Source organism: Eptesicus fuscus, chromosome 6 (genome assembly GCF_027574615.1).
Source record: "Eptesicus fuscus isolate TK198812 chromosome 6, DD_ASM_mEF_20220401, whole genome shotgun sequence".
Classification (NCBI taxonomy): Eukaryota; Metazoa; Chordata; class Mammalia; order Chiroptera; family Vespertilionidae; genus Eptesicus; species Eptesicus fuscus.
The window spans coordinates 54,601,720-54,628,014 of NC_072478.1; the positions used below are offsets into that span (position 1 = coordinate 54,601,720).

Consider the following 26,295-nt stretch of genomic DNA (forward strand, 5'->3'; position numbering starts at 1 on the left):
AATGATTCTTGATGTTTGTGATTCCATTGCTTCACATTATCAGTAATGCCTGGACCAGAATGGTCATTAGTTTGAATATAGGTGTTGACCAAAAAATTATTCATTTATGTAGATTCTTTTAAGTTTTGAAAATGAACTGTATGTTAATAAACCCTGACTTTATAATCATTCAAAGTATATATACACTTTTTGGGGCACTATATATATATATATATATATATATATATATACTTATTTAACTGGCTTATTATCTTTTTCTTCTGTGAGGGCAAGGATACTTGTCTGGTTTCTGTTTACTGCTATTTCTCCTATGACTGGTATATATTTTTTGAATGAATAAATGAAGAACATTTAGACAGGAAAGACCTGATGTGACTGAGAAACCAAATAGCCAACTAGTTGCCATCCCCATTACTTTTTAGTATAAAATTTGATCTAAAACAATAGAACTTGCATGTTTAGAATAAGTGTTATGAGAAGCGTAATTTGACCAGTTCTCATTATTGATACTAGTCTCCAAGTAAGTTGTTTTCAAAGTTGTGATGGCAAAAATTTTCAGTAAAACTCCTAAAGATGTTTAAATTCTAAAAGATGACCTCCAAATTACACATTAAAAAATAATATTAAGTCTTTCTGAGGGCACTCTTGATTTTTGCTTCCAGAGTCCAGGAACACTGGGGACTTCAAAGTTTCCAAATTTAAATAAACATTTTATAGTATGTGGTTTTATAACATTTTAATGTTTAAATTAAAAAATAAGGCTACCAAAAATTAACCCTGAATGATACTTATGTTCAGTTCTATTATTGAATTTAACTTCAACTATTAATTTTATAACAGAAAAGTTTTCCCAAGAAAAACTAGACCTCGTTAAAAATAAAATTGTAGCTATAGAAAACTCCCAGGAGTATATTATCTAGAAGACAGTTGTAGAATTTCTGGAAGTTTATCAAATTTATTTTGACAGAATTTCTTAGAACATTCCTTATTTTACTGCTTTATAGTCTTAGAATCATTTCCAGAGACAGTAAACTTGATTCCCCATCCTCTTTCATTTTAGTTCACACACTCTTCAGACTAACTGTGTAAACTTTGTATGATAATAAACAAATAACACTCACATCCTGGCAACTCATAAGATGAAGACACTATAGAAATATTTCAGCATAGAAGAGCCAGAACATCTGCTTTAATTGATCAGAATGCTGGAATCAGTGCAGCACTCCCACACGTACTGTGTACCATGCAAAAATTCCTGTCTCTCAGTAAAGCTTTACCCATCACTGTTTTATGTTAAATGTAGAGTACAACAAACTCTTTCATGAGCTGAACTGTTTGATGGAGGAATATCATCAGGAATGATGCTTTTTTTTTTTTGTACATCTCAACGAGAACAGGACTAAAACCATCTCTCCCTCCTCAGCCATGGGAAACAAGCTTGCAGTTATGGACCGTTTCCATCCCCCACCAGAAATGGTATAACTGCACTGTGAGCCAAATGCTGAGGGTTAGCAGAGTAACCTCACATGAGAATAATTACTTCACATAACCATGAGAGCAAGCAATGAGGTTCCCAGACACAGGAAACGAAAAGTCAGAAGGGGAGGTAGAGTTGGAGAGGGTTCTGAAGCCTTTCCAGACAGCAACTTCCTTCTAACAGCAAATTGGGTAATAAATTTATCACTCTGGTATTTGATATGTACATATATTCTTAAATCACCTGGTTAGCATAATGTTTTGCAATGCACGTCTTAGCAATGGCAGAAAATCAACTGCATTCCTATTCTCTAAAGAACAAATAAAATCTTTTGTGATATGAATATTCATTTTCATATTCCACATCACTTGTAGGTTTAATATTTCAATCAAACCACAGTTGCAGCTACACTCAAAGAATGTATATTGCACAGAAATCTTGGGAAGAAACTTTGGCTTGGTTATCTTTACACAGAGAGAGGAAATTATATGACACACCATAGGAAAAGAACTCTTGACCTCCAGAGACAAAGGGAAGGGGGGAAAGCATTCCTGTTGTTATGTGCTGCTCTGCTTTGCTGGTGCATTTATGGAACCTGAGACATTCCTGGTTTGAAGGAAAAAAGTAGAAATTCAGTAAATTCGAACAGCAGGTCTGCCTTTAGATCTGGAATTGCATGCGAGAAAACCATTCTTATAGAGGCAATGATAGTACATTTTCTTATTTTACTCATTCATCAAATATTTTTAAAGCTGGGCTCAGTGTTAGATGCAGGAGACACAGTGATAAATGAGAATGATGGCAGCTTGCCTCAAGGAACTTGCGGTCTAGTGGGTCAGACAGGCAAGTGAATTGGCAAATACAATAGAGTGTGTGTTAAATGCTATTACAGGGTTAACAGAGGGTGACCTGGGAGCACAGGAGAAAGGCACTAACCTAGGCTGATCATGGATACTTGCCAGACAAAGAGATGTTTAAGCTGAGATCTGAAGAACAAAGTGGGGTAAGCCAGAGGGGCATAAGGGAGAAATATTTTAGGTAGAAGGTTCATGGTATTCTCACATGGAGCAGATTAGCAGGAGTAGATAGAGGCAGAAGAAAAACATGAAGAGAGAGGCAGTGGAAGGAGGCAGAGCCAGAGCTACGTACAAGGAAAACTAGCTGGGAGGCATTGCATCAAGGGGCAGAAATCTTGGTAAAGGGACACATTTTCTGTCTTAAAATTCAGGGATAGAGTTTATATATCTAATTTTATGATTACAGCACTATTACTATTACTGGAGTATAAGAGAAAGGTTTGTTTTTATTTGCTTGATGATGAGTAAAAGGGTTAGACAATATACCCTTATCACGTATGCAGTTCATTGGTAATTTGATCAACTTGGGAGACTAGCAATGTGCAGACCACGGGTAATATCCTGTGCCTTGTCCATAAATGAAGAATTCCCCTGAGAAATTATCAACATTATCGTTATTTTAGTTTGAAGGTCTCAGAGGAATCTGATTAGAAGTTGATTTTAACAGCAAAGGCTCTAATCAAATCAAATTCTAAGCATATATCGAATAGCTATTGTGTTTGAAGCATGAAATCTATAACTTGTGGCAATTTGCTTTTGAGATAGAAATGGTCTTGATGATTTGATGTGTTGAGAAACAACTTTTGTATGGATGCCCTGACAGGATGGATCTCAGTTGACAAGATGTCAAAGGCTGTGTGAATATGGAGATAACTGGCTTGGTGTGAACGTCTCTGGTTTCCACATTTCTCAGATCCTCTGCCAGAGTGACATATTGGGAACCTTGACTTTCCATTGCAGAACATTCCTGATCATTTCTTACAGAAGTTATATTTGTTTGTTTTCCATTGTTGCCCTCAGCAAGAGGTGGTTGCTTAGATTAGACCCAATTAGTAATCAACAGTCAGTTACTGGATGTTCTCACTGGCTCTTTAACCTGTTTTCCCAGATCTGCTGTACTCTGTTTCAATGAAGACAGTAATCACCTACAGTATTATTTCTGGTTCCAACTCCCCACTATGCATGTCAGAGATTCCTATGCCGAGTCATCGGACTCCAGTTCTTCCTTCTTCCCATGACCACCATTTTAATCTTCTTCACTCTACTTTTCTCACTTGTATTTTCCCACATTCCTATTTTTATGTAATAGGCCAAGGTAGTTTATGGGAGTGTCTGTGTGCACATATAGATGAGCTTGGCACAATAAGCCCTGGCTCATCCATGCACAACCATCACTTTTAGGGTTTCTACTTTATTCACTAGAGACCCAGTGCATAAAAATTTGTGCACTTCGGGGTGTCCCTCAGCGTGGCTGCACCCTCTCACAGTCCAGGACCCTTCAGGGGATGTCCACCTGCCAGTGTAGGCCTGCTCTCCTGGGGATCGGGCCTGAGCTGGCAGTCAGACATCCCTCTGGCAGCCCGCAATCAGACATCCTAAGCCACAGTCGGACATCCTTAGCACTGCCACAGAGGCAGGAGAGGCTCCTGCCACCACTGCTGCGCTCGCAGCTCGCAGCCATCAGCCCGGCTTGGGGCTGAGCAGAGCTCCCCCTGTGGGAGCACACTGACCACCAGGGGGCAGCTCCTGTGTTGAGCGTCTGCCCCCTGGGGGTCAGTGCACGTCGTAGTGACCGGTCATTCTGGCTGTTTTGCCGTTAGGGTCAATTTGCATATTACCCTTTTATTATATAGGATTACAACCCAACTTGCTATAGACAACACTCCATATACAAAATCTTATGAATCATTAAAGAATATAATGATTAAGTTCTATACTTCTATCTATATTGCCATTAAGTAATTGGGGGTTTTTTTTGTCCCTAAAACCAGATACAGTATTTTAATTGTTTTGTAATGAATGCATATATTTTATATATAGATTAATTTACATGATTAAGTTTTTGCATTTCTTGAAAATTCAGTGTATCAAATAATGTGATTTACTGACAAATTGAATCCATTATCAGTTTAGGTTGTAAGTGTGGGTATTTGAAAGGTTCTGCTAACTCATTTCCCTTCCTCCCTCCTGTTCTTTTCAGTCTTTTCTTGAAATTAGAGATACTATGTTTTTTTGAACAATTAAAAACTAGATAGAATGATTCTTTGATTAACTTAGTAATAGGTTTTCTTCAGTATTGCCATTTGCAAGGTCCTTTTATGCTTGAAATCTAAGAAAGTAACTGGCATTAATTTGCTTTTTTAGGTTCCTTCTGCTTTACATTTTACTATCTCAGAATGTCGGATTTTGTCACCAGTTAATATAACGTGTCTATGTGTGTTAGTGTAAGGGTCAGAGGAGTTTCTTTCCAGCTTTTGGTTTATTTTTTTCTCAATGCAACATAACTCTAGACCTAACTCATTTTTCAATTTAGGATCTGTAAAGGTCTCTGCAGCAGCAATTTGGTGACTCTATCCCACCTCTCTGCGAATGTTATTTAGGGCACAGCATGTTACTTAGGGATAGTGAAGGCATTCCGACAGAGCTGAGCATGCACGTTGGGAAGTGGTTAAGTAAAAGCAACTGATAGAATTGTTACACACAATGACCTGTGTGATTTGAAAACTCATCATTCTTTAAAGAGCATAACAAATCCTTTCACATTCTTCTTTCAACCTAATTCTTCTAATGGGGGCAGGGGGGAAACTTCATTCATCCTTTTAATAGAATGTTCTCCAAGTCTACACATTATTTTTATCTCATGGATACCTAAGCATAATAGTAAAGTAAGATGGACAGCTGCTACTTTGCCCTGAAGTAAAGAGATAGTTTAACATAGTTGAAGAGAAGTCACAGGCCCATTATGTGAGACACCAAAGCATCAGAATCTTACAACAGGAGACAGCTGTGGAGCAAAGGCGTGAGGACCTGGCACTCACATTGCTTGGAAGGATTTCTCTTGACTATTGTGGACAGAAGTCAGAGAAGCAGCAATATCTTATGGCCTCCTAACCTAGAGAAGAAGAGTGAGAGAAGGAAGTAGAAATAGCCCCCCCCCCCCAATATTTTAAGCTCACTCCAATGCTTATCTCTTTTCCTCTAAAAAAGATTGAGATGACTAAAGAGCATTTTTGTTGAAACCAAAAGGTTTACTTTCTAAAAGTAATGTTGGTTAAATAACTCATTATATGAGTTTTAGAAAAATAGGAATCACACAAATGTATTCCTGTGATGTAAAAGTACCACATTCACACCGTCCATATTATTTAAAACTACAGTAGGTATTACTGTACAGTCATCCCTTAGTATCTGCAGCGTTTGGTTCTAGGACACCACCAATAACCAAATCCTTGGATGCTCAAGTCCCTTATATAAAATGGCATAGTATTTGCACATAATCTACATACATCCTCCTGTACATTTTAAATCATATATAGGTTACTTATGATACCTAATACAATGTAAGTGCCATGTAAATAGCTGTTATACTGTACTAGAGGCCCGGTACACAAAATTTGTGCACTGGAGGGGGGGGTCCCTCAGCCCGGCCTGCACCCTCTTGCAGTGGCGGGAGCCCTCGGGGGATGTCCACCTGCTGCAGGCCTTAGCCAGCAGTCGGACATCCCTTTTGCAGTCCGGACCCTTCTGCTCCTTACCGCCCACCTGCTTGCTGCTCCTTACCACTCAGCTCGCTGCTCCTTAGTCCTGCCATGGAGAGGCTCCCGCCACCACTGCTGTGCTCGCCAGCCATGAGCCCGGCTTCTGGTTGAGCGGTGCTGCCCCATGGGAGCACACTGACCACCAGGGGGCAGCTTCTGTGTTGAGCGTCTGCCCCCTGGTGGTCAGTGCGCATCATAGCAACCGGTCATTCTGGTTGTTCCGCCATAACAGTCGCTTAGGCTTTTATTATATAGATTATATAGGGAATAATGACAAGAAGAAAAGTCTGTATATGTTAAGCATTGACACAACCATTGTACGCCTAACTACACAGTCATATATGCAACAGCACAGCCTTTTCTTTTGAATATTTTCAATTTGTAGTCAGTTGAATCTGCCTAAGCAGAAACTATAGATACAGAGGGCTGACCATATTGGATTCCCAAGAGGTAAGAACCATATAGTCAAATAAGAATGTATTAATTTTTATCCATTATTATATGAATGTAAAACAAAGGCTTTTTCTTTTTGGATTTTCAACAAATTTGAAGATAGTCCAGATGGTCTGACTTAAAATATTACTATGGAATAGAAATGAAGTTTGGTCTGTTGATTGGCAGGTAGCACCTTAAATCGATAAGCAAGTCCCCTTCCCAGCACTTGCAGATATTGACTTGTCAAGAAGCTGCTTTGCGCATGGCCAAATGGGAATGACTAATTCAGAGATGGTTAATTATTCTCCTGAGCCATGTGGATTGGTTAACTGGTATATACATATGAGTAATCAATGTTTATTACTCCACACCATGACTGCTGAAAAGTCAAATTTTGAATGAACCATATCAACATTTTTAAATCTATGATTAAATAAATATGTCACAAGAAAGTGGGTGTTGAGTACACATAATACTTCATAAAGAGAAAGTAACCTTGTCAAGAAAAAGATTAAAGTTCGGTAACGTACGTTAAATCTTTTAAGTTAATTACACATTTTAATTTGCATCATTGTTTGGTTCTAAAATCCCATTTTAATTTCAAATAGAAAACACATGTATTCATGCTATTCTGTGGAAAGAGATGATATGTGGTTTTTTAAAAAAAATATTATTTGTTGCCTAAGTTCCCCAATTTTGCAGTGTATTGAAGGAATTTTGAAATGTTTTTTATTTGTGGTGTTGAAAATTGTAATCATTGCTTACAATTTTATTGTTATACCACTGATTTTCCTGGTACACTAATAAAATTTTGTCACAGTTTAAGTGTATCTATTGGAAACCGAAAGCTACCGGTCTATTTAAAAGCTATGTCTTCAATTGATAAAACTTGCCATTTAAAGTCCTATTTCAGAATATGATTGCTCAGAATTGTTTCATTTCTATGGCCAATACAGAGAAGAAAAAAATAAAGGCTGAAGAAAGTGTTTTTTTCTGGGCTTAGAATAAAGACATTCCAGAATATCTGGCATAGATCATGATTTCATTTGAATTTTAGTTCATTTGAATTCTTGCAGCAATTTCCCCCTTACATCCAGAAACCAAATATGGAATATCTAATTCCTTTTGGCTTTAGTTTGTTTTGGTACTAACTCATCCTGAAAGCAAGGTGACCATGGTAGCAGTGGGTGAGTTACCCTCCTCTCCCACTAACTTTGTCTAATTTGTCTTTGGAGCCTATTGCCCAGCTCAGGGGCGGGCACACAGTAGGCACTCCTTAAATGTAAACTGAAGGAATGAAAGAGGCAATGGTAAACTGATGCCTATTTTAAACAGCTTAGTAATACTGCTCACTGAGGTCCCCAGGGGCCTGCTATCGTGTGAATCCTATTATCTCTAAGTCACCCAGATAACCAAGGAAGCTAGCATGTGCTTGGGCTCCACCCACCAATGCAGTCAAAATAAAACAGGTGCTTTTCCTTCTAAGCTATACTGTGGACATCGGGCTTCTGCACAGCATTACATTAAAAGGGTAACTGCAACTGAATATATTTATATAGAGCACTTTTTGGGCTCAGTAGGTCTCACCCTGAAAATTAAATCTCAGAAAAATTAAGTGATCTCTCAAAATTGCCTATCCACTCAGCAATAAGATTCCAATGCTGCATGAAAGACCTTCACTTTGAGGAGTCACTTCTGAAATACTATTTGGTTAACAATTAAGTTAGAAAATTAAGTGTAACATTTAACAAATAATAAACATTTAAAATGCCACTAGTTGTAAGATAGCAGAAACTGCTCTCAGTAAAAACAGACTAAAAATCCAGGTCAGAAAAGTCTGCAGCAACTCTCTTACTGCAGAATCAGAGCATATGTTCAAACTTGCAAATACATTTGTGGTTACTTCCTACCTTAAATACATTGATAGGGAGATCAATGATCACATAGATAAGGTCTCCAAGGGCAAGGCTGGCTATCAGCGCGTTGGGTCCATTCCTCATACACTTGTTCTGGTAAATGATTCTGAGCAGAGTTGCGTTCCCCACCATTCCCACGATGAAAATAGTACAAGATATCACAGTGTTAATGTATTTGAAAGCTGAAGTAATCTTAGTCTGCTGTGGACAATAGTTGTGCATTGAGCCATTGCTGGGTAGGGCCAAATTAGTGGGTCGATGAGTGGTAACCAGGAAGCTGAGCTCTGTCCCACGAAAAGTGGTAAAATCGTCCATATGAATGCTTTGATTTGTGCTGTAGCTCTCAGGATTATCACTAATTACACATCCAACCAGCGCCACCCAAAAGGACACCCTGAAGCAAAATGTTTCCATCTTGATGCAAATTTGAGGAAATGTCTCTTATTCTGTTGCTTTTACACCCTCACTTTTTTTTTCACCTAGAAAAAAAAGAAAAATAATTTTGGTTACAAAATCCAGCTGCCAGTAAGACTGCAGTAAATGATTATTTACTGCTTCAGTTAGAAAGCAGGATATATTTGGTAATTAGATAAGATATATCTATGTCAGCTTACCCCAAAGCAGAACAAAATCAGAAAAGAGCAAAGCTCTATTAGGGCAACTTCTCTCTCTCTCTCTCTCGCTCTCTCTCTCGCTCTCTCTCTCTCTCTCTCTCTCATCTCTGACCACAGCTATACTTATATCTAGATTATAATGCGCATGAGGATATGTCAGTTTTTTCTTTAAGAAGTAGCTTAAAAGTTGCTCTTTTCCATTCACTACACCTCTGCTAAGAACCTGAATTACAAAAATCTTGGAGAGGTGAGATACTTTTTACTAGTGGAAAAGAAAAGGCATTAAATGCTGAGTAAAAGTTACATAGTGCTAAGGCATAAAATTACCAATTCTATAATTAAGAATCCAATATTCCAATATGTGTGCTGGTTTGCATGTGGTAAATAATGAACATGGTAATAAAATGCAGCATAGGTAGCCATTTAAAGCACTATGCAATGTTAATTTAAAATCAGAACTCTGGTTAACACCATCACTACATATAACAATTTTAGTTTGAAATAAATATGGTATAACTGATAAAGACAAAATATTTATTTTTATTGAAAATCCTGATGATGAATGTGTACAATCTACATCTTCTGACAGGAGTTTTGGCTTTTCCATTCCTCAGAAATTATCGGCATGATATTTGCCAACAAGTGAAACTGGGAGTAATGGACTTTCCCAGGCAGGCACACCATTGGTTTTCCGAGGGATTTCTGTCTCATGCCTAGTCACGGTGCTGGGCACTCCATAGGCATGATGCCATCTGATCTATACCCTCCCTGACCCTGTGAAGCAGATACACCTTCCATTCTAAAAATAGGGAACCAGAGGCTCAGGAACATCAAGATGCTTGTCAAAAGCACAGGTGGTGGACGGCAATGCTGTGATTCTAAGGGAAGTTAATCCAACTTTGAGCTCTTAACCTCTAGCCTGCACTGCCTCTCATTCTCATGCCTTCTTAGCACCTGAAACGTTTGAATGAATTCTCCAGAGTTTCAGTGAAGCAGTAGACTTAGAGGTTTGTGAGATGTTTTCAAAAGACCATTTGTTTGTTTGCTTGCTTGTTTCAGTCACTTTTGTAGAGCAAGTGGTCTTTCTTGCCCAGGAAGTCTACGTTTTTCTACTTTAATCCTTAAAGAAAAGATGGGAAAATGAGGGGGTTGGTGGTAACACAATAAGCAAAGGTAAATAAAAATGGCTCCTCACATTTAAATAGTTTTATATTTTCTTTCTTGTGAGTTTTTATCAATCTTTTTAAATGAACGCCCTAAGTCGGTGGTCAGCAAACTCATTAGTCAACAGAGCCAAATATCAACAGTAAAACGATTGAAATTTCTTTTGAGAGCCAAATTTTTTAAACTTAAATTTCTTCTAACGCCACTTCTTCAAAATAGACTCGCCCAGGCTGTGGTATTTTGTGGAAGAGCCACACGCAAGGGGCCAAAGAGCTGCATGTAGCTCGAGAGCCGCAGTTTGCTGACCACGGCCCTAAGTTCATTTATGCAATGGTGGGTGTGTCTATGACATAAAATTTAATTTTTAAAAATTGTGTCCTTTTTCTGAGTTTATTTGTGGTTGTAATTAACCACTTTTAGGGATTTTGAGTTATCTTTGACAGTTATCAATAAAGCTTAGTCAATATATGGAGGAAATGAGATTTATTCATGTTGTACAGAAGATCTAATGTAAATATAAGGTGCAAATACTGCATATGTTAACCTTCTCCAGGAAAGCAAGTAGTTTTTTCTTGCTTCTTACATGGTGGAGTGAGTATCTAACCGAATATTGACAGACCCTGTTTCCATTCAGCACTGGGGACCAGGACTCTGAGAACAAAGCATACTGTCATCCTCTTCAGATCAGAGAAGGGAGGGAAAAAAATCCTTCAATATCTTGTGCTGTTTAATGACTAAAACCTGCTCCCAGTTTCCCAATCAGAATGGAACCTTCAGTAACAGTTTTATTAAAACCAAGAGAGAGAAGGCTTTTCTCAGTAATGGAATGACTCCCTGCCCATTAGAGTCTGTTAGAGGATATTTAGTAAACTGACCTGGCTATCGTATTCTGCCACCCACAAAAGGTGCCACTAGTGTTTGAACACCAGCTTGCTGGTCTGCTTGGTCAGCTGATTATAGCAGGAGCTAAAGAGGCCAAGGCTGTGGGTTCTTATCAAAGTGTGAGCTAGCTACTATTAAAACCACTTTCCTTCTCCCTGCAACAATGACACCCCCACAGAAATCATTTGTGATGGTGTCTCCGTCAGCTCTCTACATGTTAAGCTGCAGAGATACCGGATACTTGGCAAAGGCATGTGAATACCACATATTGCATGAAAAATACAAAACCACACAAAAGAAGCTCCTTCAAATACATGTTCCTCCCAGGATGAGTCTGTAGCTCACTTCCATGGATCTAAGTCATGCTGTGCTTGGAATAGTCAGTCATAACCAGTCATAGCTCTAGTGAAGCATCTGAAGTTCAGACCTCAGGGACGTGGTTTATACATTCAGCATTCTTCTGTTTGGGGGTCTAAGAATTCGCTGAAGTTCAAAAGTTATTATTAAGGAAGAGGACTGGATCTTTATGCTTACACTTTAACCATTTAACAGCTCTGATTCTCAGGATCAAAGTAGACCTGTACTGTAATTAGTAATTTGGAAATTCCAACCTTACCTAAATGGTCTGAGTTCAGAGCAGGTAGTTACATGAAATGATTGTCAAGATGTTTCCCAATTAGTTACCACTTAAAACAGAAGTAATTGGGCAGGGGGAGGCGGGGAGCGGAGGAAGCCATGGGTATCTACAAGAAGAAAAACAAAAAACTAGGTACTTTTTACAAGTTTTCTGTGGGTTTTGCTCGCCGGGTTAGATCTCAGCAACTGTCCTTACTGACAATGTCTGACTTTAATTTGCCTCCCACCCAACCCCCTCCGCCGCCAGCTCTCTCCGGAACGCCATTAGGATGGTGTAAACAGAGCTGATTATCTAGAAACAGCCCTAGTTTTCTGCACGTGAAAGGCAACAAGTGCCCTTTAAAGGACAGCATAGAACCAAACGCCCAGACATCCACAGGCAGGTTTCCAAACCAGCTGCCCTGGGGGTTTTCCAAAACATCTGTCCCGCACACCGAGCGCCCTTGGCTACCCTTGACAACCCCGGGTGTGCAGGGAGGAGACGCAGGCGAGTTAGAAAAGGCTGCGGGACACCTTTCACAAGTAGGCTTTGGAGCTCGCGACAGGGGCGTGATGTTCCATAAAGTTCTTGCGTGCCCGGGGGGAAAAAGGGAGACCCAGGGAGAACTGTATATTTTCCTTTCACTAAAAATTCGAATCCCACCTGGGTAGGCAGCGGGCTTCCAATCAGTTCCTCAAACCCCAGACGTGCCCGCAGAGAGCCCCTCCTAGGAAGGCGCCGGCGCCTACCACGCACCCCTAGACGGTGTGCGGAGGGTGGCCCAAGGTGCAGGGCGCCGGGCGAAACTGATGCCTGCTCCCTCTCTTCCCAACCGAGGGGCTCAGGCGGCATCTCCCCCACCCCTGGCCGGGTCCCCGAGAGGAAAGAGTTGCACCGACCGTGGAGCTAGGCGGGACAGACGGCTGCCGGGTCCGCGCCCGGCACCTGGGCGCCTGGGCGGCTGGGCGAGAGGAAGCAGAGCCGGAGAGATTGGGTGGCAGGGTCCTGGGCTCCCGCGCGGCAGCAATCGGGCTGCACTGCTGCCTCTGCGTCGGAAACTTCCTGGGCACCGCTCCTGTGCGGAGGTCTCCCCAGCCCCCAGCCTCCGGCCACCGGCTGGGATGGAGCCTCGCCACCTCTGTCCACAATCGCCAGACCGCAGGGATGACTGCGCGCGCAAGGACTAGCAAGAAAAAGGAAACTCCAGGGGAACACACGCCCCCCTTCTGTCTGTCCTTGCCTTCTCCAAAATCTCCCCGACCTTCTGCTCTGCTCTAGGACAGAAAGAACGTGTCCTGAGCTTCCAGCCCTCCTTAGAGGCAGCCACTGTAAAGCACAGAGCCGCCCCCTCCCAGGCCCTGCAGGGCAGGAGTCTTGTTTTAACTATTTCTTTCCTGAAGTGAAGGGGTGTGTGTGTGTGTGTGTGTGTGTGTGTGTGTGTGTGTGTGTGTGTGAGAGAGAGAGAGAGAGAGAGAGAGAGAGAGAGAGAGAGAGAGAGAGAGAGAAGAGGAGAGAATCCAGGAAGGAGGATAGTTAGTTCATCAGACAAGCTGGAGAACCCAGGAAGGCATGCAGAGAAACCCATTCCCTTCCTGGGAAATGCAGGCAGATTTTATCTGTGATGGAACCACTGCAGACAGAGGCAGCTAGGGTCCAAGCTCGGCTGCTCCTTTGCATTCCCTGCCCCTTTGCTTGGCTCATATGCTCCCTCTTAAAACTCAGAGCAGGTTGAAGAGTCCCACGTGGACTGCACTTTACTGGATCAAGTACCTTTTGCTTCTGTCTTGTCCCTTGAGGCCAGCACCCAAAGGCTACTAGCCCAGAACAAAACAGGAGCCCTGGAAAGTCTATGGAGGGGTCCGGTGTGTGGCTCAGAGAAACCTATGATTCCTCTGGAAATCCAAACAGTGAGGGTGCAGATGCTGCAGAAGATGGATCTCAGCATCTTTATATGATAGTGCGTTTCTCCTAAATTAGGCAGTGGGAGAGGAGAGGAGAGACAAAGGCCATTGCCTGTGACACGTGAGAAGAAATTGAGGGCTCCTTAGAGAAGGCCTTGCCTCGGAGTTCTTTCGTTCACTGTTGGTGTGAGGCTTATTGTGGAAATGTGTATGTGGAGGACTGGATGGTCACATTATGTAGACTGTTCTAGCTATCTACTGTAGTTAAAGAAAATCACCCTAAACCGGTAGTGGCCACTTTACTTATCATCAGTCTGCAATTTGGGTGGGTCTTGGCCAGGACAGCTCATCTTTGCTGGGGCTGGAGGCTTCACTTCCAAGAGAGTTCACTTACTTGGTGATGGGCGTCTCTCTCCAAAGTGGTTTAGGCTTCCTCAGAGCATGGTGGCTAGTTTCCAGGAAGGAGTGTTCTAAGAGAAGGAAGTGGGAGCTCCTAGTTTCTTAAGGTCTGGGCCTGGAAACGGGTACAGGGTCACTTCTGCAGAATTCTACAGCCACAGATCCCAGATGTAAGGTGAGAGGTTATCGATTCCACTGTCAGTGCACAGTGTCAAATAATTTGGGGGACATTTTGTACAACCATCAAAGAGATCCACAGTGTCACCATTGAAAGGGGCCTTAATAGTCATCTACGAATTGGACGCATTATTACTAATCTGTTCTATTACAGCATCCCCATGATGAGGAGTCAGTCAGTCAACCAGGATAACCAGTAGCTTTTATAAGTGCCTTAATTTGCATTAAAAAAATGAAAATGGTGTCCCTTGGAGCACATGACCTGGTCAGCTGACAACATTTATTTATGTATTTATTTATTTTTATTTATTCTTTATTGATTAAGGTATTACATATGTGTCCTTATCCTCCCATTGCGCCCCCCCACCCCCACCCCCGCTCATGCCCTCACCCCTCCTGATGTCTGTGTCCATTGGTTAGGTTCATATGCATGCATACAAGTCCTTTGGTTGATCTCTCCCCCTTACCCCCACCCTCCCCTACCTTCCCTCTGAGGTTTGACGGTCTGATTGATGCTTCTCTGAATCTGACAAGTTATTGCTTCCTCCAAGAAGGGGCAGCTCAACACCTGGGTTTGCATCTTGGCATGTGAAACGTGTGCTGGATTTCAACCCCTACTCACCTTGTGATCAGATATACTTGGACAGTGCACAACTTGCACTAGTGAACATGTCAGTCTACCCAGTCTTTGGTAGAGCATATCCATCAGTCCCTGTCTCCTGAACAGCTCGGTCCACTGTAGTGCAGATCTAGTTATTAAAAATTCTTCCTTCATACCCATTAGGGTGGCTATTATTAAAAAGCTGAACAGGTGTTGACAAGGATGTGGAGAAACTGGAACCCTTGTGCATTGCTGATGGAAATGTAAGATAGTGCAGTGTAACAGTGTAACAATTGTTCAAAATTTAAACATAAAAATTACTCTATGATCCAGCAATTCCACTTCTGGATATAAAACCAAAATAACTGAAAGTAGGGGCTCAAACAGATATTTGTACACCCATGTTCATCACAGCATTGTTCACAAGAGCCAAAAGGTGAAAACAACCCAAATGTCCATGTATGGATGAATCGATAAACAAAATGTTTATTTATCCCTAAAAAGGAATGAAATTCTGACATAAGCTACAACATAGATGAAACTCAAAGACATTATATCAGGGGTCCTCAAACTTTTTAAACAGGGGGCCAGTTCACTGTCCCTCAGACCGTTGGAGGGCCGGACTATAGTTTAAAAAAAAACTATGAACAAATTCCTATGCACACTGCACATATCTTATTTTGAAGTAAAAAAACAAAACGGCAAAAACACCCGCATGTGGCCCGCGGGCCATAGTTTGAGGACGCCTGCATTATATTAAGTGAAATAAGTCAGATGCAAAAGGACAGACATTTATGATCCTGCTTATAAGAAATACTTTGAGTAGTAGTCAAAATCATGCAGACAGAAAGGGGCATGGTGGTTACCAAGGGCTAGGGAGAGGGAGGAATGAGGATTTATTGTTTAATGTGTTTGAGTTTCAGTTTGGGATGATGAAACAGTTTTGGAGATGGATTGTGGTGATGGTTGCACAACATTGTGAATGTACCTAATACCACAACTGTACACTTGAAAATGATTAAAATGATAAATTTATATTATAGGTATTTTGCCACAATAAAGATAATTCTTCCTGACATTAAGATTAAGTCTGCCTTCCTATAATATTACCTATTGATCTGGCCTATAAGTTCATAAAATGAATTTATTGCCTCTTCTAAGAGAGATCTTTTAGTATAAATATGTTTATGTGGGTCAACAGTATATATCTGCCTTTGTAAGGGGTTAGGGTTGCCTTATTTTAGGTGAGAACAACACAAACTTTCCTTAGTTGTTGGAGATTTGTATTCTCATCTTCTCTGCTTTACTTTAGGAAAATGACTTTAGTGGACTTAAACCAGTTTTCATGCAAATGAACTACTTCCTGTAAGCCCTCTCTCCACCCACAGTGCTTGCCCCACCCTGGTCCCTGCTTTGTACAGTTAATGAACATATAAGGAATTAATTTGACTACATTTCTCAATTTGACTTCCAAAGGTTATTTCTTTTCCTTAGAAGGTGGGTTGGATACAGATTTGCAGGTCTTCTGGGTTTCAGGGATACTTTCTTTGACTTCTGGTTCAAGCAGCTCATTAAGCATACTGTAATGGTAGTTAGAATCACTTTTCTCAGCATCATATTATCATTATTGATTCCCTGAATGAAAATGACTTACAATAAAGTACTCAAGATGGCACTTAAAAACCAACCTTGGAGTGAATTTCCTTATGAATTTAAGTTTCTTGATTCAAATTTTCAAGTCCATTTCACAATTGCTAATTCCACAGATCCTCAAACTTGAAATGCAGTAAAGGATCTGAGTCTCAGAGTATGTGCTAGGAATGTTGTGTTCACTTTAGGGATCCCTGGGGGAAATGAAACACGAAGGGTTCAGAGGAGAACCACAAAGATAAGGAAAGGCTATGAGAGGAAAAGTGGAGAAACTGGGTAAATGTACATCAGAGGCCTGACCCTGTCACTGCAGCCTTCACATTGGGCTGTGCCGTGGCCCACTCGCTGTTGGCAGCAACCAAAACTGGCCTGGAGGGAAAAAAGTAAGCCCGTTAGTTGAAGGTCCATTTTTTTATTAAAATTTACTATAGGCAGTTTGTTTTCAAAAGGAAGTATTCCAAAATATTAATTTGTAGATGGGTTGTTGAGGATTCTGAATTTAGTTGGTGGTTATTTCATCAAAATAAACTTAAGGCTTAATGTAGCTCCAAGTTTTGTAAACTGCTGGTGGCCTCATTGGAGGGCCGAAAAATCAGTCAATCTAAGCATCACTAATGATTGGGCAAGCAGATATTATGTGTCCTCTGATTATATATTCCATCTGGACAAAAATATTGAATGTGAATCAAATCTGTAGCTATCCTCGTTTTGAGGGAAGATAGGAGACAGATACACAAGTTAAATAAATACCATGAAGAAGCAATAGACAGATCCAGAAAGAATGACATTTTATAGGAGAACTAGTCCTGCCTCTTCAACAAGAAGTCAATGAAGAGGGATATTTTTCTAGATTAAGACTTAAAGGAGGATGACCACTAGTTGCACTGTCCTGGATTGGATCCTGGTTTGTATAGACCAACTGCAAAGGACATTTTTGGGACAACTGGGAAAATTTAGATCTGGATGAGGTATGAGATACTAAGAAATTTAAAAAATGTGAAATTAATTTTATTTGGGGCACATTCTTTTAGGGGAGGTACATTTACTTTAACTGCCCAAGCAGAAACAAAAATGTCATCAGTTTAAAGAATGAATAGTACCTAAAGGCTTGGCACATAATAGGAGCTCAATAAATGACAGCTCTTTTCACTTACATTTGTTCCTTTTTGTTTGTCAGTGAGTGACTGGGAGAGTAGAATAAGCAGCTTCCCATGACATTATGGGTGACCTCAGGAAGGTGTCACACAGTAGTGGCTAAGGCCAAGGAGATCAGTGGTGTCCAGGGAGCTACAAGGTAAAAGCTTAAGGGGATCTGATGCCTTGAATTAGCCATGATGAGAACAACCATTAATAGCAGAGCTTATACAACACTGCAGCCTGGATCCCTTAACAAAATAGGAAGGGCATGAGGGTTCCAGAGTTTGCTAGTGAGGACCAAGTTGGGTGCTAAGATGACATCTTTGTGGCTCTGACTCCAAAGTGTTCCTTTTGGCTGGTATGGACTTGGGAACTGTGGATTGCACTTGTAATAAAGACAAACAAAAGTTGCCTATGCTTGAATAAAAAAGATTTAATCAAAAGAGGTGACAGCAGGTCTCCTCTGGAGTAACTTCAGGGCAATTAGCGTATCGTTGGTTGTTTAGATATGTCAGGGAAACTTATGAGAGAACTTGAAATTGCCAGGAAGGATTACTAGGTATCCTGTCTAGTGCAATTTTCTATGTTCTTTCATCATCTTTGGGCTATTTTGCAACTCTGTAAGTTGTAGAAAACTGATAGCAATGCCAAGTCACTCTTGTCTATAGACTTAAAGATCAACTTTGATTGGTAGAGATGCAAGTGATTCTTGCCTTATGGATATTGACAAGTTGTCTTAGATCAGGCTGCTATAATAAAATACCACAGACTGGGTGGTTTAGATAGAATTTATCTTCTCACAGTTCTGGAGGCTGGCAGTCCAAGATTAGGGCACCAGCATGCTCAGGTGCTGGGGAGAGCTCTCTTCTGGCTTCAGAGGGCTGCCTTCTTGCTGTTTCCTCATAAAGCACAGGGAAAGAGTGACAGAAAGCGAGAGAGAGTGATGTGAGATATATTATTTTGGTCATCTGAATGACTATATATATATATTATATATATTATAAGTCACAAAATCACAAGGCTTCAACACTTGAATCTGAGAGAACACAGACATTTAGTTTATAACATTTCACTCCTCGCTCTCCTAAATTCATGCCTTTCTCACATGCAAAATGCATTCATGCCCTCCCAACAGCCCCAAAAGTCTTAAATTCATTCCAGCATCATCTCTAAAGTCTGAAGTCCAAAGTCTCACTTAAATATTATCTAAATCAGATATGGGTGAAATTTGAGGTAGGATTCGTCCAGAGGCAAATATCCTCTCCAGCTGTGAACTGGTGAAATCCCTGCTTCCAAATACGATGGTGGGATAGGCACAGGATAGATGATTTCATCTACAAGGGAAAGTTGTAAGATTATACTACCTATGATTCTACAGTTCATTTCTCATGGAGCTTATCTTATAATGGTTTTAGGCTAAAAATGGATATGTTGGATATAAAAATAGATATTTAAGATATCAAGTAGACTTCATATTTAGGAAATAAGGTGTCCTTATCTATCATTGATCAGGATATGGTGAAAAGAAAAGTTTTAGGAAGATTAGTTTGGCAGAATTGTTTTACATATTTGAATAGAAACTAAGAAAAGAAGACAGGTTGGTATGTTATCTTAGTATATAGCATGAGGGTAGAGAATAAAGTGGGGACAGATACTCCTTTGATACTTTGGGGGTAAAATTTAAGGCACAAATCTCAGAAACATTTAAAATGAAGAAGACCAATGTAGCAACTAGTTTATGCTGCATACAACTACTCTCTCCCTGGAAAAACAACAACACACACATATTGGCTTACAGAAGATGGTTTAGTAGCTCATGATTTTGTGGGTCAGAAATTTTGGCTAGGCTCATCTGGGTGGTTCTTTTGCTGGTCTTGGCTGGGCTCATTCATGCAGTAGAATTTTTCTCATGTATCTGTGGTCAGCTAGTATTCGATGGCCTCACTTACATATCTGGAGTAAGGGGTTATCAGGGCCATGTGTCTTTCATCATCCAGCAGGCCAGCCTGGCTCATTCATCTGGTGGTATCAGGGTTACACGTGCAGCAAGGAAGGGCAAGCCTCAGCGACCAAATACTGTTCATGTGTCCACTTGCATTATATTTGCTATTATCCCATTGACCAAAGCAAGCCCAGAGTCGGTATTGGAGGAGACTAACCAAGGGCACGGAAAGAGAAAGAGGGAATTATTGCAAACAATCCAATGCAACCAAACATTGTGTTTTTTCCTTGGGTGTGGGATGTGCAAATTTGATCTAGGGGATAAAGCAAGAAGGGTAAAAAATGACTCTAAAATTTCCTAGAGGGAGTTCAAAATAGTTCACCAATATATATTGAGTAAATACTGTGTACTAGGTTCTGTGTTAGAAATAGAGATTAAAAACCAACAAGGAATAAGACACGACTCTACTAGTATTGTAATGAAGCCTAGAGTCTAATGGTGTGTGTGTGTGTGTGTGTGTGTGTGTGTGTGTGTGTGTGTGTGTATGCACAAATAGCTTAAAAACAACCCACTAAGTGTTAGGATAAAGCTATATTCTAGATAGGGGGCTGGGAAACATTTGTGTGTGTGTGTGTGTGTGTGCAGAGCTATCTAGTAAATATTTTGACTTTGTGGATCCTACAGTCCCTGTCAAAACTACTGAACTCCAGTGTTAGTGCATCAAAAGAGCCATACACTATATGCGAGCAAAGTGGCCAGGTGAGGAAGATTGACAGTGAATCCATCAGGGTACCTGGAAAGGGAAGCCAGATTTGAGGGGCAAGAGAGGCTTATATGGGAAGAAGAATTCAATTGTTAAACAGTTTGAAAACATTCAAATTGGATGTAACTGTAATCCATGTGTCTATGGAACTGTAAGCCTGGGTCTGGGTCAGGGCTTCGGGGTTGAAATATAAATATGTACTGAAGCCATGAGTTGGATACATTTCATTGGGCGACCAAATGTGAAAAAGAAAAGGTCAAAGAAACCAGGATAATCCTTGTACTGAGCATTCAGTTAGGATAATCAACTAGAACAGCAATTTTTAACCTTTTTCATCTCATGGCACACATAAATTAATTACCAAAACTCTGGCACACCAAAAAAAATATTTTTTGCTCACCTGACAAAAGATAGGTATAATTTTGATTCATTCACAATGGGCAGCTATTGTTATGTTGGCTGTTTTTTTTTTTTTTAATTTGATAATCTAAGGGAAAAGAGGTCAGTGTTCCTGACTAAATAGTCGGGTATTGCATGTTTTAAACATTCTGCGGCACACAAATGTGCCTGCTGTGGGACAGCAGTTGAAAATCTAGTTGACCAGTTGAAAATCGCTGCACTAGAAGCTTGCCAGAGTAAAGCATCTATAAGAAAGAACCAGGGAAGGGCAGTGTCTGTGATGTGAAGAAAGAAGAGAGTTTCAAGAATGAATGGGCGGTCAAGAGAGGTCAAAGGAAATGAAGATTGGGGACAGCCATGGAGATGGCCCATAAGAGGGATATTGTTCTAAGGATGTCAAACTGAGCCTTTAGGCAAACTCTTCCGCTTTACATGAAAAATAACTAAGAAATTAGAAACAGTGCAAAAAGATCTGCAGAAACATTGCTATGTAGTAAGTATAAATCCTTTGCTAAATTTATTTTTGTAATTTGTGGAAGAGAAATCAGCACCACCTACAGTTAGCATGTGCTACATTAAACTTTTTTTCAAGACTTCTTGGTAACTTTGGAAAAGGAATTTTATTGGAAAACAGTTCTACTTATATTTTTATATAGAGGTGAACAAGGAAGCTTGCAAGTAAGGTAAAGTGTGAAGGAAAGCCTTTTTTTAAAATATAAAAATATTTTTCATTACCTTATCTGAATTCTGAGTTAAAGAGACAATGATAGAGACTTCTAGCTTTTCATGTGTATTTACTGATTAAAGTTAACTAATATTAATACAGAGTGTGTTCTGTAGCCAAGCCTTACATTTTTTCCCCTTTTCATTTGTCAACCAAGGACTGAAGACTACTGTTCTGAAATAGATGTCCAAAACTGGCTGATGGTAAAGAATTTAGAATTTAGATTTCAGAATTCTATTTTCAGTGTGCCCTCCCTAACAACTGTCATCTCCCATGGATAGCAGACATTCTTCCCAGGCACTCTCTTTATCCTTATACTGGAAGGTTTTTAGGTGGATTTGCCTAAAGGATGATGGATAAATTAGACCGCATCTCAAGGACCTTTGCTTACAGCTTTCTGATTTGATTATATTTGGGAGGACATCTGTATTTGTTTGCTAGGGCTGCCGTAACAAAATACCACAGGCTGGGTGGCTTAAACAACAGAAATTTATTTCTCATAATCTGGAAGCCAGAAGTCCAAGATGAAGGTGTCGGCAGGTTCTGTTTCTTCAGAGGCCTTCCAGCCTTCCTTGTAGATGGCAGCCTTCTTGCTGTGTCTTCACATTGTCTTTCCTCTGTGTGAGTGTGCACTCGTGTATGTGTATGTCCTAATCTTCTCTTCACATGTTGGATTATGAGCGCATATTGGATTATGATCATATTGGATTAAGGCTCAAAATAGGACCTCATTTTGCCTTAATTACCTCTGCAAAGGCCCTGTCTCCAAATACAGTTACATTCTGAGGTGTACATATGAATTTTAGGAGGGGACACAATTCAGCCCATAATATTGCACTTTATGGCTTGAAATGGCAGCTAATTTTGCAGGCAGATTTAGCTCACACCGCTACACTGTGGGCTCCATAGCTCTGCTCCACCTTGCTGCTTCATTTACTACCTTTTGGATTTGAATGATTCAACAAACATGTTTCACGGTTTGATTTATGTGCTTCATAAATGTATATATTTCTGTGGAGGTATTTTAAACTAAGTTATAAACATTATAACATTCACTTCTAAATATTTGATTATCTCTAAAATACAAATATTTTCCTACTGAATTTATTTGTGATTTTATGAAATATTTATTCTCAAACATGAATTCAATTTTGTTATTTTCCTTAAGCACTTATTTTTGCTCTCTCCTTTTAATCAAGTGTGCGTAATGATATCCTCTAGGTTGGTATTTCATCAACATTTTATAATAAAGCATTTTGTGGTTAAGTAACACTAGGAAATGCTGATTAGGTTAGTCTCAAGGATGTGGTTATGCATCATTATTCATCATTTTAGTAATACTACGTTGATGTTAGTCACCCAGGTAAAGTTTATTGATGCTGTAGTTTTGTGATTTCTGTCCTTGTGAGACCAAAAAGAATCATGTCTCAAGGATAGTAAGTTTTAGATATTATTTTCAACAACATTTTTTAGCTCTTTTGGTTTGAGCCCTTCCCTACTTTATTCCTTGGAGATATCCCCAACCCCCTTTTTTGGGGGGCTATGGTCATGTTTCCCCCAGAAAATTTATTTTCCCCCTCTTTCTATCTTTATGCAGAGCCAGTTCTACATAATAGAACCATTGTGTAGTTAGCTTCCACATACACTCCCAGCCCAGAATCCTGCAAGGATATTCCCTGTCTTCCTCAAACTACATGAAACTAAAACTCCCCATTATCATATCTCTTTATCAGCATTACAAACTAAAATCCTACTGGTCTGTATTTGTCAGTTTTTATACATAAGGCTCTATTTTTTAGCCTAGTGCTCTTTGAGTTTAGTCAAATATATTTGACAACTTTCAAGCAAGTGCCTGCCATCAAAGCCTTCACATATGACACCCTAACCAGAATGCCCTCCCAATGTCCTTTGAGAAGCACCTTTATATTTTCATCACACTATCAGACTCACCTCACCAGTGAGATATTTCCAGACCTGGCCAACTGAGCTCACTTACATTATCACTCCAGGGGCTAGAATGTATCCGTTTTTTTTCCTGACTTCTCAATTACTTAAATGCTTACTTAATTATATTTCTTTTAAAAGTGTTCCTTATCTGGGCTTTATAATGGAAAAGCATATAACAGATATAGTCCTTGGTTGCATAAATTTTAGAAGCTAAAAGGATGAGCATGTATAGCAATCATACTGCCCACCTTAGGAGGGAACATTAAAAAAACCTCGTAGTGTTATTATGAAAAAGGTAGGGCAGGTATAGGCAAATATAATTTTCTCTGGAAACTATATCCTGTAAGGAAACTGCATTGTAAGGAAATCCTATTTACCCCAAAAGGAAAATGTTACATTTGGAGGTTGCATAACCTTACTAAAGACTCTCACGTTCCTTTGAGCTGTTCTAAGAACAGTATAGTAGGTGTTCAATAAAAACCCTGACAAAACGCTTTCACTTTTTTTTCTCTCACTGGCATTTTGGAGGTTAAATACCTTACTAAAGACTCCCATTTATCTTACAGTTGTTCTAAAAACAGTATAGTAGTTGCCCTGGCTGGCCTGGTTCAGTGGTTCGAAGATTGTCAGGTTTGGTTCGATTCCCAGGCAAGGGGCATACCTGGGTGGCAGGTTGATCCCATGCCCCGGTCGAGGCATATGCGGGAGGCAATCAATCGATGTGTCTCCCTAACATCGCAATTAACCAAAAACCCCACAAGAAACAAAACCAACCAACAAACAAAACAACAGTATAGTAGGTGTTTGATAAAAAAAAATCTTACAAAATGCTTTTACTTTATTTTTTACTGGCATTGTTCTTAAAAATAAAATGCAGTGAATTTCAGTTTTACTTTCTCCAACAACCTCAATTTATTAGTTATAAATGTGGATGCTTGATATCAAATAGATGAACTCTTCAACCCTTCAAAGATATTGGACCTCCAAACACTTTGTTGACAGATATTAATTCAAAGCTTTGTCTTTTTTCTTTCTAATATTTATGGTTGATTTTCTTTCTTCTTTTATTGCATTATCTAGGAACTCTAAAATAATTTTGAATAATAGTTATAATTTGTCTTAATTCTTTCTCACCTTTTACCCTCAAGAATGTCATTGGCTTTATGTTTCAGATACATTCTCTTCATCAAATTAGGGAAGTTTTCTTCTATTCTTAACTTACTAATAGTTGCAAAAATATCAGGAATGGCTATAAAATTTTCGTGTGTGTGTGTGTGTGTGTATGTATGTGTGTGTGTGTGTGTATCCATATCCATCTATCAAATGATGATATAGTGATATAGCATAGTGAATTCTGTGAATTAATTTTCTAATAATAAACCTGTCTTTGTATAAACTCTATTTAGTTATAACACTTTATTCTTTTACTCTATGTTAGATTTGATTTGCTAATATTTTAGTAAGAATTTAATTAAAATTCACACTCACAAGTAAAGTTGGTCTGTGGTAAGAATTATAAACTCAAATACCTAGAGGAGCCAAATTTGTTTTAAAAATTAGTAGAGTTAGATGAGGCTCACAGAGAAGTGGAGACTGGGATACTAGGATAATGTATGTTGTGTCTCATAACATTTATATTCAGCCTTAAAAAAATGCTATCTGAATGTAATCATTGACAAGACAGATGTGGCCCTGAGAATCCAGTGAGTAGCATTTGGTATGTGTGTATGTGTTTACGCTAGCCTCACAGAATGAGTAAGGAAGCTTTTTTTTTTTTTAATGTCTAGGAACAATGTAAATAAAACAGATATCATTGGTTTTATTGAGACAAATTCACCCATAAAACAGTCTAGGCCCAGTGCCTTTTTGTGGACATACATTTCCCCCATATATTTAATTTATCCTATCGTTCAATTTTTCTAATCTGAGTTTACAACTTGTTCTGTAAATATGGATATTTCTTTTCTAGGAACATAGCATTTCTTCTATAATTATAAGCAAGTAAGTCTACATGCTTCCTTTTAGAGTATATTAGCCGGGAGGAGCTGTGCAGGCTGAGAAACCCCAGGATTGTAAGTGCAAGATTTGTTTGAATGTGGAAGTTCTCCCTTTCCTGTGTGTGCATGTGTGTATGTGTGCGCGTGCGTGTGTATGTGTGTGTGTGTGTGTGTGTGTGTGTGTGTGTGTGTGTGCATTGTAAATGTCTGGAGTTACCTAGGACTTGGCTGTGCTTCCATTTCTTGCCCTGTGCTAGGAGCCCTGCCCAATTAGATCCTCTGAAAGCAAAAACCCTGGCCACCTTTGCATGGACAGAAGATGGGGCACAGCTAGCTCAGCTGTTCTGTAGGTATTTTTAAAATTTATTATTTTGATAATCTTGTCATCCACTTTGCCCCACAATTGTAAGTAAATTCAGGGCTTCCAGTTTCTCCCGGACAGAGTTGTTAGAGACAAACCTCTCTCACGGTGGCCCTTCCTGTATCTAGTGTGTGTTTGCAGTTTTCTCTGCTTTGGATTTTTCATCAGTCTGATCGCATCGGCTTTTTATTTCTTCAAAAATTTCGGTCTATTGATTATATTTTCTCTTGTTTCCAGTGCTGTGTGGGATTTATTCTTTAAATCCGTATGTTTTTAATTCTTTCAAATGGGGTTTAGGAAGGAATCAAAACTAAACATATGTGTTTAGTCTGTGACCTTGAACTGAAAGCTTGATGGGCTTAGTATAGCAATTGCATGACTTTATTGGACTCTTGCTCAGTCTCTTTCCTAACAAATGTACAATATTTTCCCTTTCTAACTGTTGAGGAGTTTAAATTAGAGGGTTTTTTTTTTAAATTGCTTAATATTATGGTATGAATACAGTCTTGGCTAGAAATATTTCTTTTAATTACTTCTAAACTTTAGACTCTTTATTATGTTTGAACCATGAACTTACT

At 39.6% G+C, this 26,295-nt stretch overlaps 1 protein-coding gene and 1 long non-coding RNA gene across 2 annotated transcripts in view; one reads left to right on the top strand and one right to left on the bottom strand.

Annotated features, from left to right (window-relative positions):
• Positions 1-13,003, bottom strand: part of EDNRA (endothelin receptor type A) — a 55,310-nt gene extending 42,307 nt beyond the window's left edge. Inside the window, exons 1-2 of the mRNA XM_008143939.3 lie at positions 12,619-13,003; positions 8,438-8,922 (exon numbers count right to left, since the gene is read on the bottom strand). Of these exons, the coding sequence (XP_008142161.2) occupies positions 8,438-8,857 (420 nt within the window). The 5' untranslated portion in view covers positions 8,858-8,922; positions 12,619-13,003. The remainder of the gene's footprint in view (positions 1-8,437; positions 8,923-12,618) is intronic.
• LOC129149463 (uncharacterized) overlaps positions 1-26,295 on the top strand; it is a 258,726-nt gene that overhangs the window by 83,745 nt on the left and 148,686 nt on the right. The gene's annotated exons all lie outside the window — the stretch shown is intronic.